General features: G+C 45.0%; 1 protein-coding gene and 1 pseudogene across 8 annotated transcripts; both read right to left on the bottom strand.

Annotated features, from left to right (window-relative positions):
• Positions 1 to 93: 93 nt before the first annotated feature.
• On the bottom strand, positions 94 to 12,050 carry LOC114710681 (putative sperm motility kinase W). 8 transcript variants are annotated; one of them, XM_037202012.1, is made up of 7 exons: positions 11,608 to 12,050; positions 4,480 to 8,836; positions 3,833 to 3,993; positions 3,143 to 3,311; positions 2,877 to 3,047; positions 2,070 to 2,172; positions 94 to 219 (listed from the first exon to the last, which is right to left on the bottom strand). In XM_037202012.1, exon 2 carries the CDS (start codon positions 8,363 to 8,365, stop codon positions 6,899 to 6,901), a length of 1,467 nt encoding a protein of 488 aa, XP_037057907.1. In that variant the 5' UTR covers positions 8,366 to 8,836; positions 11,608 to 12,050; the 3' UTR covers positions 94 to 219; positions 2,070 to 2,172; positions 2,877 to 3,047; positions 3,143 to 3,311; positions 3,833 to 3,993; positions 4,480 to 6,898. The 8 variants fall into 8 exon arrangements, with proteins under 8 accessions (XP_037057907.1, XP_037057904.1, XP_037057902.1 ...); XM_037202009.1 differs by having other exon boundaries at positions 2,877 to 3,070; positions 3,143 to 3,993; XM_037202007.1 differs by having other exon boundaries at positions 3,143 to 3,993.
• A 2,567-nt stretch (positions 12,051 to 14,617) lies between these two features.
• On the bottom strand, positions 14,618 to 15,926 carry LOC114710678 (annotated as a pseudogene).
• Between the last annotated feature and the right edge of the window lie 4,156 nt (positions 15,927 to 20,082).

The following is a 20,082-nucleotide window of genomic DNA, read 5'->3' as shown; positions in this document are numbered from 1 at the left end:
CTGGAGACCTAGCCAATAGAGCCTGAATGTGAAGGCCCTTGCAGAGCAGTACCCACAATAATGATATCTGAGGTTGAGAATGGATTCTAGGTAGTGTGGTAGGAACTAGGTTTTCTTAAGAGGCAGAAATCCGGGCACATATCTGAGGGTGTTTCTGGAGAGGTGTCTCTGAGGTAGTAAGATCCATCCTGAATGTTTTGTGTGGAACATTTCCTCAGGCTGTAAAACATATAAATAAGTAAGTAAGTAAGTAAGTAAGTAAGTAGATAAATAAATAAATAAATAAATAAATAAATAAATAAATAAATAAATAATGAGAAACCAACAAGGACATCAACATCAGCTGTCTGGGATTTCTGACTGTGGACACCATGTGACCAGTTTCTCTCACTCCTTTACCCTGCTTCCACACCAGGACTTACTGTGCCATTAAATATCAAAATTTCCTTGGGGTCCTGCCCTGAGGAGATTTCTCCCAGAGTCCTGGAGAAGACTTTAGGAATGCAGAACCTTGGGGCTAATCCGAGGGAATGAATGTAAGCACATGGAGCAGTGACAGCCATCTTCATTTCCTACCCAAAAGGTGAGTGAATAGAGGAGGTGGGGCCAGATAAGGCCTGGAATAAGTCAGAAAGGGGATTTATGGCTGAAAACATGTTCTTATAAGTGGTTAGGTGAAATGTTATGAGTTTATTATAAAGGATGTTGTTTAGCTGCTGTGTTCAATGAATGGGTGGAGTTGGTGCCTGAGCTCACCTCCAAATCCCAAGGACATGGTACTGGACGCTGTGAAGACTTACAAGGGGAGGGTCATCCTGGGCTAATATTCCCTAGGTCTGACTTCCTAAGAAAGTGTAAGGGAGAGAAAAGAATGGCTGCCAGGCTGCAGAGCCAAGCCTGCCACCTAGCTGTGAGGTGAGAGATGGGTCACTCTTGAGCTGTGTTAGGACACTGGATGTGGCAACTGTCTGGATGGGTCACACAGAGGGAGAGGTGTATGAAAGGGGACTGAGGTCTGGACTGTGTGTCAAGGTGGTAGCCGTGAGAATAACTAAAATGGGTATGTCTGATGGGGAGCCTGATCTGAAAAGGAAATCATGATGGGGGAGAGATCCTGGGTCTGGGACATGTCCAGTAGGGCTAAAAACCGGCTCTTTCCTGTGAGTCTTGACTGGTTGGTGTGGCCCAGGTACTCACCCTCAGAGAGGCCTTATTCAGCCTTGTTTTCCTTTTTCTCACAAGGACACAGAGCACCTTAACTTGGTCTCAGACACAGGCACAGTGTTCAGTATAGGGAGCCATGCAGCCTAGTCTCTGATCCGCATATGAATGCCTGTCCAACAGGTCTCTGCATGGCAAAGCCTGTGGAGATGGTCTCTCACTTGCCAAAGAACAGTGGACCTCGGGCATTGCAGGACTTGGCTGAATGCACACAGTGACAAGTGTTGAGAGTAAGTTCCCTGGACACCAAGCATATAGAGCCAATGGTAGGATCTGGTATGCTCCAACAGGAAAAAATGCAAGGCAAAATGTGGTATGAATACATCCATCTTTACCATACACAGGAGCTTATATGGGTGAAAGAAAAGTGGTGTGGTAGGATAGGAAAAGAGTGCCTTACCAAAGTCTGCCTTTTACAGAGAGATTGAGACATGGGGCCCTCTGGTAGAAAAGGGAACTTTTTAAAAGCATATCTTATAGACATGAAATAATTGTTGGGGCTTGGATACTGTTGTCCTTAAAGCAATTTACCCATGTCTATTAGTTTTTAATTTGGAACCACAAGTAGCTGCTGTGAGTACTGTGTGAGCAGGATATGTGTGGCTGGATATTTAGTTAAGCTGCAAAAAGGCTGAACTCCATGTCTAGAGTAAAGTCGTGTGGGGGATGGGAAAGTGTGTGTGGGGAGACAGAAAGGGGAGCAATGAGGGCTTTTATAACGACCACGATGTCTTTCTTAAAATGTGATGTATTTCTTAAAAGTCAAAAAGTAGAGCCAGTAATAAAACAGTTCATGTATCCTGGGAGAAAATCTCTGTTGAAGTATAGATAAAGATGGCTCAAGCTACCTGGGGTCACTTGAGTGCCTTCCACCTGGTGGTCAGATGTCTTCCTCGAAAGGACACCCGTTCCCAGGCAGTCCCGAGCACACTAAGTACCCTGTTCTTCACACTGAAAGTTTAGAAGCATTGGATTATAATTCCAGCAACACCTGGACGGCACAAGGTAAGAAAGGACTGCGCGACCATCCCACACAACAGCTCCAGCAAGAGGATTTGGGATGGGCATATGCAGCCATGTTTCTACCCTCCTAGCCTTAACCCATGGACCTTGGACCACATTCCCAAAGCAGGTCCTAAAAAAGACTGCCAGGAGGGAGGCAGAAATATCTGAGGTGGAACTGGGGTCTCCTCTTGTACTCAGGGATACAAAGTAAGCATTTTTTCACCAGTCCCTTAACATAGACAGCAGAGAGAAGGTTCCTGCTGGTCATTTGCTTTAGGGTTGTTTTTAGTATGTATGCATCTTAAAAATTTATTTATTTTACATCCTGGCCACAGTTTCCTCTCCCTCTTCTCCTCCCCATCTCTCCCCTTCACCCCATTTGTCCCCCACCCATAATCCACCCCTCCTCTGTTCCTATTCAGGAAGGGGCAGGATTTGGTTGCAGCCAAAGCCTCTGCTACAGACCCTGAGACCTGAGACTATGTTGGGGACTTCCCTTTGAGAGATCATAGACATTTCCCCAGGGTCTCACTTATGCCAGGCATGTGCCCCAGGAGAGAGCTGCACTGTCAGCCCTCTCCCCTCATAGCTAATCAGAACCCCACTGTGCTAGCATCAGAAGCTAAGAGCCCCTAAGTTGGCCATCCTACCTTCAAGGAAAAGAGGATGTCCTGGGTGATCTTCAGTTCTAAGATGAGACTGAGGAAGACCGTGGGAAAAGTAATCTGAGTCTTAGCTCTGTTTCATAGTGAAGTTCTGAATGGCTCATATCACCTGCCCTTCTGACAGCAACACCTTGACCTGTCTTCTGGGAGATAGGACTATGTGGATTTGTTAGTGTGCCCTACAAAGAAGGATTTGAATAATGCAGGGAGGGAGACCTCTGACCCATTTCCTTGGGGCACCCACTCTCTACCTTGTCTTCATGGCCTCCGAGAATATTTGTTCTTGACCAGGTTGTCGGCTTCTCAGAGCCTCGGGGGTCTGATGCAGGCTTTCTGAGAGAATCCAGAGCCTGTATTTCATTCATTTGACGCTTGCTCCCAACCTCCTCACCCAGTGCAGGGCACGGGAGCAGACCAGCTCTAAGGACAGACATGAGAATAGTGATTGGTGAAAGCAGGGATGGAAGCCAGGACAACCAACATGGGTCAGTGTCCTGCTGGAAACCCTGCCCTGGGCTTTCTGGACTCCAGTCTCTAAAGAAGGGTCTGTGGACACTACCAAGTAAGGAATGGAAAATGTCCCAACACAGAATAGACAAAGACGCTTGAACAGTGGAGCTAGGAGCTTCCAGGCTCAGGGACCACACTGTGGCAAGTCATGCTCTGAGATTTAGTTTGTTCTCATCCCTGAGTAAGGATACAAGTTCCTGGCTTGCTCTCTTCACAGGTGTATAAGAACACCCTTGGGCAAAGGCTCTGAGCATGCCAATGGGGGTAGCCATGTCCTAAAACATTGCATACTTACTGTTACAACCATATTAAGTTTGGTAATGTAAACTGGGCATAAAGAACAGGGGTAAATCATCTACAATGCGAAGATTAAATATGATCTAAAGCTAGAAAACTAAGCTGAGGTGTGGGAGATTCCCTAAATCAACAACCAAGGCAATTCTGAGGGACAGAGATCTCGTTGTCCTGACTGGCATCCAAAGAAGGAGAACAGCACATGTGTGGGCCAAGGTCAAGGCTCCCACTCCCGCAGAGCAGTCACAGACTTCTCCAGAAAGTTCTGACACTGCTTCATGTCCATTAGGTTCCCCAACTGCAAAAACATTTGGAGGAGTAAGCAACAGAGCTCAATCCCTGTGCCCTTCAAAGTGGTTGGAGAAAATTACTTCATAGGGTTATCCTGGAACCTCCAGATGTTAGGCACAGCACATAGGTGCTACACACTTACACACACACACACACACACACACACACACACACACACACAACACACACACACACCAAATAGGAAAGGAAAGGAGACAGGGAGAGAGGCAGAAATAAAGAAATAGGCAAGTAACTGAAAAAACATATGAATAATTTTAAATGTTTGACAAGGTGTCCTAGACTCTCAGAGATAGACCATCGGTCTAAATAAGGTGACACATGGCTCCTCTCAAGTCCCTCGTCTCATCCCTTCTTTCCTCCTGGGCTCTGCGCAGCTGTGACATTCACACAAGACAGTCTCCTCCAACTCTCTGTACTTCCATGCACCCTCTGAGGTCCGTGACTCTGTTTACCTGTTTTCAGGTGGTCTTACCTCAGCACCTTTGTCTTCATGATTGTCCTGGCCTCTGCCAGAGTGCCAGCTCCCTGTGGACAGCTTGAAGACCAGACTACCGATCCTGTGATCCAGCCCCTCCTGAGGGCGTGTCACAAGGCCATATCCATCCAATGACAACTGACAAAAGAACAGCTCAGATCATTGCACAAAGGAAGCCCAGAAGCTGGCCTCAAAACTCAGATGCAGTCTTCTCTCAAATTCTTCGTAGGTAAGAATGGTGACCATCAGGACTGTGGAGGAAGAACCTCTCCCAGGGTGCTGCATAAGGACTGGAGCAGGCACATGTCAGGAGCAGGCACATGCCAGGAGCAGGTACATGCCAAGAGCAGGCACATGCCAGGAGCAGGCACATGCCAGGAGCAGGCACATTCCAGAAAGTAATGAAGAGACTGCATGGCTAGAACTGTGGGCCCAGCTCTGTCACACAGCCCACACCTGGAACAAAATCCCAAGAGATGTAGTGACCCAGGTCACAGGGCCACCCTCTGACACATCTGAGACCCTCCTCCAGGTTCTTCCCATCTAGAAGACTCAGAATGAAGGCTGAAGGAGTTTCAGGGAGAAATTGTTGCCTTCTCTATGACAGAGCTTCAGTACAAGGACACCATTATAGAAAGCAGGTCTGAAGGGGGTATTGGTGGTTTCGCTGTCTACTTCCCAGGTACAGCTGGTCCTCATGTTGTCTTCCCATCCTACTTCCTACTGTCAAAGTCCTTTCTCTTAACGTCACCATAATAACAGTAGCACAAAGTAAGGGCATGCTGGGCTGTGTTTATATGGAGACAGGTGAATCATACCATCGGCTTGAAGAGCAGAACAGCCTTGTCAACAGGATCACATATTGGCACAAGGGCTTCTGCATTAGATGATGGCAAAGCCCCAGCTCAATCCCAGCCTGCACACGACCTTCCAGAGACTGCACACATTATAAATGTCCATAAAGTCATGGGAGGACAGAGAGGCCCAGAAACCCATCCCAACTGTGTTTCCCAAAATCTGGAGCATGGTTCTACTGTGAGTGCTGTAGGGAAATTTCTTCTGGGTGATTGGACATAGAATACATGTAGGAAGGTAGGAGAAAAAGGGTCCGCATTAGTGTCCTATGAGAAAGAGTTTATTTTCTTCTTGGCATGTGTGGCTAAAAGACACCATGAGTGCTTCTTGCCTGATCATCAGATGCTTTGGATGGCTATCCCAGTTTCCTCTGCTCTTGAGAATGGAGTTAGGTCCCCGTGGAGACTCCTGTGTCACTATAATCACAATGACTTCTTGGTTGCCCAGTGTCCCATGAACTGGACATGCAGCAGGAGACACTAACTATCCATACTTTCATCTGCAGATGCTTGTGTCCAGACCTGGTTGATGCCCGACTCTGTGCTATCAGAATGTAGGTCAGAGTTCATTACTTCTTGTCTGTTCACCTGAACTGCAGGGAGATCTCGAGGTGTCCCCTTTGAGCCTTGACCATAGTCCCTCAGCCAGGCACCAGATCATCACATAGGATTCCATCGGGACTTTTCTTCCTTACACACGATGGCCTCACATCCCTTCTCCATCTCTTGCTTAGGTGAGAGAATTGACCTTGTTTTTCTAGTAAAGTCTTGCTCTAGTCAGGCATGACCCTCAGCAACAATAAACCACCTGCCTTTGTAGTCAAAGATCCCACAATTGAGAACACAATGCCCATGAAATACAAGGATCTAGGTCACATGACCGCCATGAAAAGATCAGTAGAGTCTCCTCCTCCAGGCTCCTCAGATGTGAAAGACTGAGGATTGGAAATTGATGGATCTTTTGTAATCAACCTCTGTCCTTTGAGGACATTCTCCTGGAATGCCACGGTAGAGAGTGCTGTGATAATGCAGACATCTCGTCTAGACTGGGTGCCCAGGTATGCAGGAACTGGGATCCAGCTCAGCCTCCCACAGTTGACCTCTTCAATGTGACATCAGGCCTCACAGGACTTGACACACTCTGCCTGTCCAGTTGAACTGTAGGGGGACGTAGAAGTTGCCCTTTGGGCTTTGACCATAGTCATTCTTTCAGGCCCTAGATCCCCAAGCAGAGTCTTCTATATGAACATCTGTTCCCTGTGGACAAAGCTCCATAGCACCCCACCCACCACCCACCTCACTCCGGTCACAGTCTTTTGTGTCTTCTGCTAGTTCAGTTACATCAGACACCACCTGAGTATGTTCCAGCAGGATTTCTTCCTGAGGAGGTATGCTAAGTGTTAGGGTTTAATCCAGCTGGTGTAGAAATACATCTGAACATCCCATTGGACCCCACAAAACAAACATGTACATTTCTGATTTTTTGATGAAAAGGCAGAGAAAATAAAATGCAAAGCACATATGCACCCTCTCAAACCTGCATGCCCAGTTCCTTGGGCTCTTCATCCTGTCTCTGTCGCAGGAGCCACTTTGTTGTTGAACATGGGCTGGACTTGTGTCTCTTGATCCCCCGAGAAGCAGCAAAATCTGGAGAAGCAGGCCCTGATTCTCTTGTACAGTCTCTGGAAGCACCCGATGTTCTGAGGGTTCAGTGCATTTTCCATGTCAGAGTCATTTCCAGGTGACGGAGGAGTTTCTTCTTCTGATATGCTGCTGGAGACACTCAGAGAAGTCTCACCTCTGGATAGGGCGGCAGAGCTCCACGTGGGGCTCTTCTTCTGGGGATAATGTACAGGCATGGAGGCACTTCTGGCCACCTTCTGCCCTGGGGCTGCTGGCACAACAGACAGGGGCTGGTGTGAGGGCTGGGTGTGGAGGAGGCCAAAGGTGGGCTCACTGGCCCTCCGTTTTGGGGGAAGACCAGAGACAGAGGGACATACTAGGGACACAGGAGGCGCAGCTCCAACGTCCACAGACGTGACTGAGGTGTTGCAGCCAAACTCAAGGGGCAGCCCCTTGCGGGCCTGCTCTCTGATTATTAGGTATGTCCCCATCAACTCATCGTATCTGTTTTTTTGCAGGGATTCCAAAACGTCATTCATATTAAAGCCAAGGTCAGAGAGTGTGTCTAAAACCTTGGGATCTAACAAGGTTTCACTTGGGATGTTTTCTTTCCACTTCATAACCCATGGATGTTGCTGAAGGTCTTCAATGGAGGGCCTCCTCTCTGGGGCAACTGTCAACATTTGGTGAATTAAATTTTCCAGTTGCCCAGAGACGTGAGCTGGAATATCATAGGTGCCTGTGACGATCTTCCCCTCGATCTCTTCCATAGTGTCTCCTTGGAAGGGGTGGTTCCCGGTGGTGATCAAATACAGTAGCACACCCAGACTCCACACATCTGTCTTCTTCCCATCATAGCCCAACCCCAGGACCTGTTCTGGGGCATTGAAGCTCTTGGTCCCACATTGCTGGTGTAGTAGTGTTCCAGCTCTCCAACTGGTGGCGAGGCCAAAGTCTGCCAGCTTCACGTTGCCCTCTTCATCAAAGAGGATATTTTCGGGCTTCAGATCTCGATGGACGATGTTCAGGTCATGGCAATACTTGATGGCTGACAGGATCTGCCCGAATATTTTCTGTGCCACTTCCTCCTGCAGCCTGCCCTCCTCCGTCACTCTTTGGAACAAGTCTCCTCCCGGGGCAAACTCCGTGATGAAGTAGATTTGCTCTGTTGCTACCAGCACCTGGAAGAGGCGAATGATGTTGGGATGGTGCAGTCTTTCCAGGGCCATCATCTCAGATACGATGAACTGGAGGTCCTCCTCGAGGTTTTCTATCACTTTGATTGCCACCGGGATGCCTGTGAGGCGATGGTAGGCCAGCTGCACAGAGCCAAATGCACCATGGCCGATGGGAAATAGGACCATATATTGGCTGTTCAGGCTCTTGGTGTTGGGGTGGCAGTCCATGAGGCTAGGTGGTCACTGTGCTCCCGTGCAGACAGGTGGTGGCAACGTCTCAGCTCAACAGCTAACCAGATAGCTATGAGAGTCCCACAGGTCACCTAAGTTAGCTCCCTGCTCTGTAGGGACAGAGCTGCAGCCCAGCCCAGGGCCTTATATACAGGACCCTCATGCCTCAAAGTTGCTTCTTGTGAGGCCAGAGTGAGAAATTGACCAATCGCAGCAGGCTATCTATAGCCCACAGTGGCTGGCTTCATGTTTTGCCCCAGGTACCTTTCTCCTTCTCATCAAAATGAAGTTAGTCTCCACCAGCTTCTGCTTCAGTGGATCAGACAGACAGATGGATATTATCTCATCTACAAATTACAGCCAGCACATTACAGCCAGCACAGTCTTCAGTGGCCTTTGTCCTTGGCTTCTGTGTACCTCAAACCATTTCTGGCTTTTTGAGGATTAGGTACCTTTTGAACAGGTCTCCTGTAGAGAGGCAAAGTCATTAGGGATTTGTCAAAGCCATGTTTACAGTCTGTTCTTCGGACCAGCAGGGGACTAAAGGCAGGAAGATCCATGGCATGGGGAGTGCTTGGCCACTCTCTAGCCTGAACCTGTTTGTCCCAGGCCTGGCCCAGCGGTTTGCTTCCAGTGTTGACTAAAGGTCACATTAAATATGAACTCCGAGAGAATAGGAGGAAGCCCCCTGGCATCTCTGGGCATGAACTTACTCTATCTGAGGAGGAAGTGAGGAGGTTGGGAGTGGGGAAGGGCTCTAGGTTCCTGTCATGCCTGTTGACCTCAAGGAGTTCTGGGAAACTCCTATGATGACTGAGCTCCTTATAGATAAGAGATCTGAATTTCTACCTTGTGATCCTGGGTGCTGATTGACCTTAGGACCATTGTCCTGGACAACTCCTAGAGCATGGCTGCAGCCTCCTGTCTGCTTCTCCAACAGTTTCCAGTCATTCCTATCTCACAGTTCCTGAGAGTCACTCCATTTGGGGGACAGGATCATGTCTCTCAATCAGAGGCCAAGCACTTGTTGTCTTTGAGACAAACATAAACTAGCTCATAAGGACTGGTGGGAACTGAGGGACCAAAGTGAAATGGCCACTCTGTCCTGACCCATCTTCTGAATCCTATTCATCTTCTCCATCACAGGCCGCTCCTCCTCTGCCTAAAGCAATGGACTAGGGCACTTTATGGTTTCTTTATGGGTGGTGGGACCACCATCCAGCTGCCTGCTGTCCCACACCATGACCAAAAACATCTTAGGAAGAAAGGAGTTATTTAGCTTGCATATTCCATTCAAAGCCCATCACTGAGGATAGTCAGGGTAAGAACTCAAGCAGGAGCAGAAACAAGAACCATAGGGGAAAGTTACTGACTTGTTCTCCATGACTTGCTCAGCTTGCTTTCTCATATGATTTAGGACCACTGTCCAGGGCTGGCACTGCCCACAGGGAGCTGGAAGGGCCTTATCTGTGTTTAAGAAGGTGGCCCATGGCCATGCCCACAGGACAAAGTGGTGAAGGCAATTTCTCAGTTTCCTCTCCCTTGTGACTCTTGTGTCAAGTTGACAGAACCCAGCCAGTATTCCTGCCTCCTCTTGTGCCCATGTAGCAAGACCCCCAAGCAAGACCACCACAGAGCCAATATCCCGAGCAAGTACAAAGGGGTTTATTAAAATATGTAACCCCGGGCTTTGTCCACGTCCAACACACTGGCTAGCCAGGTGAAAGAGGACAGCCCTGGGCTCTCAGAATGAAGGAGTTTTAAAGGGAAAAACTGCAGGCTAAGGGGTACAAGCCTTCCTATTTCAGGGTCACACTTCAGTCAACAGGAACATTTAGCCAAGAGAAGAACTATAGAAAACCAAAGACGTTTGGAGACTCTCCCAGTACTGTTGGAGACTTTGATGGACTAAGCCTTTGTTTTAGCTATTTCTTGGCCAGCAGCTTACCCACCCTGGGGGCAGGGAGTAGCCTTGACTGGAGTCTTAGGTGGGTGTCTGTGTCTCTGAAACTTGGTTCAGCTTTTATCTTATTATTTCTAGACATGAAGTTTTCTTTAAAATGGAGTTTCTCTTGCTTTCTCACTCTCAGTCAGAGTCTACTTCCTTCCTGCTCCACAAACTGAGAAGTGGCAGTGTCTCTAAGAAGTTGGTAGGATATTAAGTGGTTGTTAAGTGTTTTCCTTAGTAGGAATATAGTGGATGTGGTGATGATGGTGGTGGTATGAGGTGTAGTTGTGGTTGTGGTGGTGTGTACTGATTATCCACACAATCTCTCAGCTGTTATTCCCAGATCATGGGAACCCCCAGAAGACCTCCATGGAGATCTAATTCCACATGTAAAGCAAAGAGCCTTTATTTCAAGCTCAGTCTCTGTCCCTCACAGCGGTGACAACAGAGAGCTCTAAGCTGAGTAAGGATAGAGTTTTTATCATAGCAGAGGTTAGGATGAGGGCATTTCCAGAGTTTGGGACCCTGATTGTCTGACAATTGTCTGGGGGTATCTGCAAAACAAAAATAGGTTTGTGCTAGACTCAGGGATATCTGGCCACCTTATCTAATGGTTGGCATGTTATTTTTCATCCCTCAGTTGATCCCTGGGTGGTGTCATTTTTTGGCTTTTCCTGGATCTGGGGGTTGCCTGCCAGTAAGCCAGTCACAGAAGCAGTATCTGGACACCTAAGCCTGTCATGGCTGCTGTGTGGTCAAGCTGTGCTGGGGACCCTCAACATTCCCCACTTCACAGGTACCAAAGATAGGGCTCAATCATGACTCCTACCTGTCCAGAGATGCAAGGGTTTGGGGACCTACAAACCATTAGCTAATAGATTTTTCTAGGGCAGTGACATCTTTATCTACTCTCTTTCTTAAGGCCTTGTAGTTCTGATCTTTGAGTGCAACCAGATTAGAATCTTATTTTACACCACTTTGGTTCTGCACAAAGAATGTCAAGTCTCTTATCTTATTGCAGAGCCATTTCAGTTAATAAGTTTATCAATTGACAACTCTGAACCTATTTTCATGGTATGTCAATGAGCATTATAGTTGGCCATCTTGCCCTTATGCCAGGGAATTTCCTTTTGACCCAACATTTCAGCCTTCTCTGGACAGGGAACATGGGATGACATATTTTCTTCTGCAGCTGCTTCAACCTGGCATTGGGGTACCATTGTCAGGGCCCCAAAAAGCCTAATCAAATACTGGGCAATGGGGCATTGGCAGAAACGTGTGGCTATCTGACCTCATAGATACAGGGAACAAATCAGGTCTGCTGGGCTGGTCCATGTCAGCTTTAGTCTGGAGCTCACAGTCGTCCAGAACAGTGTAGTCAGCAACTGACGCTTGGAGGTGTCTGCCATCCAAGGGGAAATCTGTTGAGACAAACTGAAACTAGGAACAGAAGTTGTAATTTATGAACTTATTTGGAACCCTAAGGCTCACATACTTAGTAACTGGGAAGAACAGGGGTCCCAAGGCCAAGAGAAAGAAAAAATACCATCTTTAGGAATAAGCTGTACTCATCTGGGGTCCTTCTGACATCTGTGAAATGGATCCAAGTTTTATGACTCTTTTAATCCTCTGAGGCCTACAGGAACTATCTTACAATATGACATAAAAGTTTTAGATAAGTTAGTTTTATCAATCTGTACTGAAATCCATATCACAGACAAAGCAGGTGATGGGTATCTGTAAAACAGCAGAAGTGGACTCATACCTTTGTGACCCAACAAGAACTACAGATTTCAGTTAAAAGCATATGCATTTTCCTACTGTCCAGACAGACAAGTATAAATTGGACAGGATGTTTATTTTGGATTGGGGAGAAGCACTTCTAGGTTTATAGAAGACAACTAAAATTAATCTAAAATGTTGAGCTTATAAGTGAACAGTAAGAAGCCATTATTCTATCAGCTTATCAGAACTCTATTAAATGTTGAGTTCTGAACTCTTATACCATAGAACAGGAGAGCAATCTGTAACATTTCTCATAATCTAAATCATTTTCTGGGATCCGCAAAAGCTTATAGGCTTTCATATCCTCAGATCTTTCTTAGACCCATATTTAAAACTTTATGACTTATTTAAACTTTCATATCTTATAACATTTTTTTAAAAGTGAGCTAACAAGCCAGGCAGTGGTGCCACATCCCTTTAATCCCAGCACTCGGGCGACAGAGGCAGGCAGATCTTTGTGAGTTCGAGGCCAGCCTGGGCTACCAAGTGAGTTCCACAAAAGGCACAAAGCTACACAGAGAAACCCTGTCTCAAAAAACCAAAACAAAAAACAAAAAAAATGAGCTAACAAGCTGGCTATAATAGCCTTGCAGAAGGATCTGGTTGTCTGATGCTGCCAAGCTGACAAAGCTATAGCTAGCCTAACTGTCAGTACTATCAGAAATCTGAGAAGGATAAATTACGTCTGAGGGCAGATCAAGCAGCTTCCAATCCTATAAATGACAGGGACCAGTCCATACCCAGGTTTACATAGTGATGGAGGCACCATTCAGAACAGCATCAGTCTTCTTTGGCCATCAGGCCTATAAGACAGAGTTTTTTCTGTGGAAGAGGGACATGGGAAGACTGATCTTCCTTTGTCCAGACAAAAGGTGAAATCAATTTCAGTGTCCTGCTATTTCTCCACAGTCTGAGCCAGGTCCTGGTGGCAGATGTTGCATTGGGCATCTTGCCCCATGATTAGTATTGCTGTAATCCAGGCAGAAATGCTGTGGTGGCTTATACATACTCTTCTTTGGAGACCTTGGGTTACTGTTGAGATCTGGGAGTCTGTTTGACATAATGAGCTTTTAGATCAACATTTAAGTGCCATATTCTGGAGATCTCTGAAGTATGAGGGCTGTCCAGGTGTATCTGAATAGACAAACTTTGTTACTTCTTTCAAGCTCAACCCTGAAAACATATGCAAGGGACTAAGTAAAGCTTGTCCCTGTGATTAATTATGTCAGTACTTAGCCTGACTACAATTTAAAAACTTGATTACTTATGACTGACTATTTACTTATGTTCTCTAACAGTCTACAATAAGCAGCCTTAAAAACAATGATTCTAAATTGAAGTTCTTCTAGTATCAAATACAAGTTCAGTAAAGAAACCAAACCAAACTACCAATATAAAACATATATGTGATTCACTTTATCCTAATAGCTTAAGTTTAACAAGTTTAGCAAAGACAAGGAGGGTAGACAACATTCTTAAACCCAAATGGACCTTGGGTAAGGAGAAACATTCTCTAAGTCACTGGTTCTCAACTTTGTCAATGCTATTTCATAACTGCAGTTTTGTCGTTGTTATGAATCTCAATGCAAACATCTGACATACAGGTGATCCTAGGCTATCCCTGGAAAAAGGTTTTCAGCTCCTAAAGGGTCAAGACTCATGGAGTCAGAAGCTGTATCAAGCCCTGAGCCAGACTGCTTAGATCATTGTCTTGCTGCATCACAAGAAATGAACATTCCCAGTTTCTGGTAAGTATTTGGAGCTTATGGCTGTGACCCTAATTTTTATCCTTTTAAATATCTTTTTTTTAATTTTATTTCATGTGCTTTGGTGTTTTGCCAGCATGTATATCTCTGTGAAGGTACCAGATCCCCTGGAACTGAAGTTATAGGCAGTTGTAAGCTGCCATGTGGGTGCTGGGAATTGAACCTGGGTCCTCTGGCAGAGCAGTCAGTGCTCTTAACCACTGAGCTATCTTTCCATCCTGCCTTTTAAGTATTTTAAAAATTGTTCTTAAAAAGGTTAAGATCTCTCAAAAATTGTTCTGCAATTATCAACAATAAAGTACCTTCTTTTACTTTAAGAGGGAGGAAACAAGGCACAACCACAATCTGTATAAAGTAAGACCAAGCTCCAGGGTGCAAACAATCCCAAAGTTCAATATCTGGGATTCGTTCATAATCCTTTGGTTCTTTTTCTTAGAAACTTAGATCATTTCTTTGGCCCTACTCTTGGCAGCGTATCCATACCTGCCTTCTAGATCTCAGCCTGCTCCTTTTTTTTTTTTTTTTTTCTTTTTTTGGTTTTTCGAGACAGGGTTTCTCTGTGTAGCTTTGCGCCTTTCCTGGAGCTCACTTGGTAGCACAGGCTGGCCTCCAAGTCACAGAGATCCTCCTGGCTCTGCCTCCCGAGTGCTGGGATTAAAGGCGTGCGCCACCACCGCCCGGCAGCCTGCTCCTTTTCACTGTGGCTGGTACTTCTGGTGATCATCACCTAGCACTGGCATTTTTTTTTTTTGAACTGAAACAGTGTTTTATTGCAATCACAAAGCACCAACTCACCAAGGTATGGACAAACATCGCTCAGTAAATGTCTCTTTGAACAGAGATGTAACAAGTTTACTTTTTCAAATTCTGAAAGACAAGTACTCAAACCAGGGACCAAACACAGCAGAGGACAATTAAAAAAATATTACAGAGTCATGGAGGAATATATATGCATATATAAAAATATTTTGTGCTATTAACAAAGCTTTGGGATCTATTAACTCTTGACAAATTGCTTCAGGAAGAATTATAAATACAAACCATAAAGTAAAAAACAAAAACAAACAAACAAACAAAACCCCCAAAGCCCCTAAATGCTTTCTTCAGCAACAAGGAACCAACATAAGCAGGAAATATTCTTTCCCCTGTGACAGTGAGTTGATTACAAGAATGTCTCCAGTGCAAAGCAAGCTTCTCTTCTCAGAGAGAGTTCTGCTCCTGAAGGGAGCCTGGTGCATGTTTCATTCACACACAGCACAGCACATCCCTGTGAAACCTTAACAAGGTCAAGTGGAGAACCCTCTAGAAAAAAGGGTGTTGGCAATTCCATCCATGGAGCGTACATCTAGGAGCAGAGCACTTTATGGGAGACAGTACTCCCTCACTCGTCTCCCTTCCCATGGAGTTCTGTTTGTACTCATTTCTAAGTCTATAACCCAGACCACTCATTCCACATCCATCCTCCCTTTTAAGGAGTTGACGGAAAACAATCTATGCTGAAACAAAGAAAATTCTGTGATTTCAAAGCCCTTGAGGGGAGGGGTACCTAAGAGTCAATGACAAATTGGTGTGACAAGGGCAACCATTGCGTGTCCATTCTGTCTTTGCTCCTCCAGGCTGAGTCAGGCCAGCCAAGGGACTGCCTAGACTATCCAGTAGGATAACACTTTGTTGGATCGAAATTCTTTATGTATACGCATGTCTGTATTCTGTTTGTGAAGTCTCACAAAACGAAACTAAATTACATCACTGTGAATCCTGTTCTGAGGACTGAGACCTCGATTTCACTTTACTAGGAAGAGCTGTTCTTTAAATGCTTGGTCTGAAGAGGTTTTACATGATACTCCTAGATTTTCAGAGCAGGCCCCAGTTTCAACTGCAGCCCTGTCAGCATGTCATTTCTCGTCAAGAGCAGGGATTTTCCATCAATTTCCTGTTCCTGAAAAGCATTGGCTTGCTCCTCAAATCCTGCTGTTCGGAAATAATTGACGACGTCCATCACAGCCCAGTCTGCAGGATCGGGAGGCCTTCCATTTTCCATGATGGAACTCCAGGAAGCACAGACGGCCCAGGAAAGCCAGGCTGTGCTGTAGGGATCCTCTGCCTGGTCCGTGCTGGACCGAGGTCTTCGAGGGCAGGGCTGCACACTTCCCAAAGGGCGTCTCCAGGGCCAAGGACAGCGGCGGTGGTCAGCTGAGCAACTCGCAGTGGCGCGGGGGACAGCAGGGAAACTTTCTGCTGAGATTCTCAGGGAGAACCAGGCTGTCTGCCTGGGGTGGGAGCTCCTAAGGGTGTGGCGCCGAGCCTAGCACCCCGTCCTGTCCCACCAGCTCTGCCCTGCTCCACTCCAGGTGACAAAGTGCATGCCCGAGGGGCGCCCAACACACAGGGATCAGCACTGGCATTTTTAAAACTGGACTCTCTTTGGAACTCTAGCCCTGCCATACATTTGTAAACCCCAGCTCTTCCCTATGATCCCTTCATGTCTTGAAAACCATTATCAGCTGATTATATGAGTAAATCTTAACTTAAACAGTTTAGCTGCCAGAACAAGGTATATTCTTGTGTATAAAAGCATTGAGGTACAGCTTTAATACTTATTAAATACCTTATTTATTAAACATATGTAGCCATCTATTTAAATTCTCTGGAAGCTTACTGTTGAACACTTAGCAAAAACATAAGTACTCAGGTGTAAGTCTCTAAGTTATCTTTTTGTTAACTTGAATAGAGCTTTGTAACCTTTAGTAAAAGATGGCTGCCAGGCACATGGCTGCCTATTTGGTCACTAGACAAGATGGAGGAAAGCCATATGGTTGCTGTTTAAGACATGTTTTTCCAAACAATAATTACTTACACATATATGCACAGTTGGATTCAAATTACATACACATCAGTACAGTTAAAACTAGCTTACATTTACACATACAGTTAAATAAGTCACATATATGTCCACACACACACACACATCCATATTTAACATAAACAGTTTGGATAATCATCAGCTAATTTTAAAATGGAAACCAACCATAATTAACTTTTAAATTCAGTGTTTCCAAGTATAAGAAACCACAACAGACATAGCTGACATTCCATGTGATCTTCTACAATCTTCCATATTCACAGCATACATGCTGACCTTCTATAACCTCCCATGTTCCCTCAGTCCATTTAGGCATTTACTTCAGATAATTTTCCCTCTTCCTTTTTTAAACATAGAAACTCTTACCAAAATCTTTCTTGTGATTTCCCTCAGTAGTCTAGGATATAATGTAAAGCTGCAATATTTTATACAAGAGCAGAAATTCATGCATATACCATAGCAAGAATAACTCTGTTTGCATCAACTTTGTACCAATGTGAAGTATCTTTAACTAGCAGTAGTTTTTTAATCAATAATAATTTATAACCAACCCTTTTCAATGATGACAAATATTTATAATCTATTGAATCTGAATGCTACAACATTATAACACAGTCCAGTGTCTCCATAAGGGTGTTTACCTCAGTTCAGGAGACTCATTGGATGGTCAAAAATGCTTTGTCCTGTCTGTCTTTTGGCTTTGGATGCTAGGGAAGTATATCAGATAAAATACACTGTTAGAAGTGCTTGGGGAAGGTATGAAAGCACACAAGAAATTCATTGCAGGAAACAACTGATATATTAAAAGCCCAATAACACCAAATACTCCTTGAGATTTGGGTTCCTCTGGAAGAATTCCCTAATTCTTCTAGGTATAGCTTTACCATATTCAGCTTAATTCTTACTACATTCTTCTGGCTTATAGCAATCAAAGTCTGAGCAAGAACACACCCTCCTTCTTGGGTTTCTTTTCTCAGGTGTCTTCCCATGGCAAGAAGAAAAGTGAGCCACAGAAGTCTCCATTAAAGCTGGAGTCATTCCTCACAATCTGCTTATTTTCCCTTTTCCAAGTCACAAATGGAATACCAATGTGGAGCTCCCCAGTTGGGCAAAGAACCCACCCCTTTGAGATCACACACTATCCCACTGATTTTTCTCTCCCTCTTTCTCCTTGTACTGACCCTGAGGCAAGTCTGCTGAAGACCCTGACTTAGTTCCATTTGAGGAGGGGAAAGCAGAGTGCTCACATCTGGAGTTGAATTTCCCCCCGGGCTGCTGTGCCTAACTGTGTGTGATTGTCTGCACATGTGCTTGAGGGTCTTACAGGCACGAATGCCCTAAGCAAGAAGGCAGCTGGCCCACTAGAGAACTGGACTGAACACAGCTGGTTAGTGATTTCCTCCTTCTGCCCTCAAATATCTCATATTCAGATATCAAGTGTGGAACACAATCACTTCAGAGACTAGGAAGACCTAGACAGGCAGCAGGACTCAAAAGCAAGGCAGCCCTCTCCAATAAGCTCTTCACTTCCAGTGGTGGATGCAGTGCTGAGAAGTCAAATGCCCTTCGGCCCTCACAGGAGTCCCACCTGTGCCCTCTCTGTCACAGCCCATGGAGGGAATGCAGAGCTTAGCAGAGGGGGAAGGATGGGCTGGAGATCCTGCTCAATCATTGAGGGTCATGGCAGTGGGTCCCTGTATGTGTCTTGGGAAAGCATCAGGAAGAGAACTGAAATATGGAGGCTTGTTTGTCCAAGACACTGGAGATCAAGGTAAAAGGTTTGGATGTGTGTGAGCTCCTGTGTCTGGATGTATATGTATGTGTGTCCCACTCAGTGGGGTCCAGACATGGTAGATGCACAAGAAGGTTGAGAACATCCTAGAGCCCTCTGACTTCCTGCAATAAAGACAATGGCCAGGGGCCAGCCCAAGCAATTGACAGGTTCCGGAGAGGAGGCAAGGAGTAGGTGAGTAAAGAATTCAGTCAGGCCAGGCGGTAGTGGCGTATGCTTGTAATCCCAGCCCCCAGGAGGCAGAAAAAGGCAGATCTCTGTGAGTTTGAGGACAGCCTGGTCTACAGGGTTAGTTCCAGGATAGCCTTGGTGGATACATTGAGAAACTAAAAAAGAAAAGAATTGAGTCAGGCCATTGTTGGTCAGGCTTCAAGATACTATAGAACTCAATTAGCAGTTCCAAAACATAAATCATATCATTTCTGTCCCTGGACATGTGCTTAACTTTGTTTTGCATGAGGTCATATGTTAAGTAATATAATATTTAGTAATATATTTAGTAATATACTGTTAATAAACTGTGACAGAACAGAGAGTTTATCTTTTATCGTCACATTCCCTCATCAACCACATAACCCAACTTTTAGGATACTGTGTCTGTTACAAGGGTGCTAGACAGACAGAAAATTTCCAGGCTAGCATGGGCAGATTGCCAAGTCCCAAGCAGTGTATTACGAACTCTGAATGGTCAGAGTGCCGATTGTCAATAGGCCAAAGAATAATCCTCAGGCCAAAGCTGATTAATTCATTATTCAATTTCTCGCATAATACAACAATTACATTTTTATATCCATATAGAATGTATTTATATGGCTAATCCTGATAATCTTTTGTTTCTACAAACCATTCACAGATTTATTGACAAAGAAACCAGGAAATCCAATCCTACTCACAATCCTTTCAGAAGAAAAAATACAAGTAAGCCTAAACAATGAGATGAAAAGTATGTACATAAAGAAAATGTCCAGACACTGTAGAGACTGAAGAAGATTCTGGAAAATGGAAAGACTTCTTGAGCTTGTGGCTATATTGCTGGGAGTGATCAGCTGATAAGGCTCAATCTGGACCAAGACTCTGGTTGATCAAGATCAACTCAAAAAAATCAGTAGCCCTCCTATACACAAATGATAAAAGGGCTGAGAAAGAAGTCAGAGAAACATCACCTTTACAATAACCACAAATAATATAAAATACCTTGGGATAACACTAACTAAACAAGTGAAGGACCTTTTTGATAAGAACTTTAAATCTCTAAAGAAAGAAATTGAAGAAGATATCAGAAAATGGAAGGATCTCCCATGCTCATGGATAGGTAGGATTAACATAGTAAAAATGGCAATCTTACCAAAAACAATCTACAGATTCAATGCAATCCCCATCAAAATCCCAACACAATTCTTCACAGACTTGGAAAGAAAAATACTCAACTTCATATGGAAAAACAAAAGACCCAGGATAGCTAAAGGAATCCTATACGATAAAGCAATCTTTGGAGGCATCACCATCCCTGACCTCAAACTCTACTATAGAGCTATAGTAATAAAAACAGCTTGGTACTGG

Source organism: Peromyscus leucopus, unplaced genomic scaffold, assembly GCF_004664715.2.
Source record: "Peromyscus leucopus breed LL Stock unplaced genomic scaffold, UCI_PerLeu_2.1 scaffold_856, whole genome shotgun sequence".
Classification (NCBI taxonomy): domain Eukaryota; kingdom Metazoa; phylum Chordata; class Mammalia; order Rodentia; family Cricetidae; genus Peromyscus; species Peromyscus leucopus.
The sequence above is the reverse complement of the archived record's forward strand: the minus strand, read 5'-3'. Positions and strand labels throughout refer to the sequence as shown.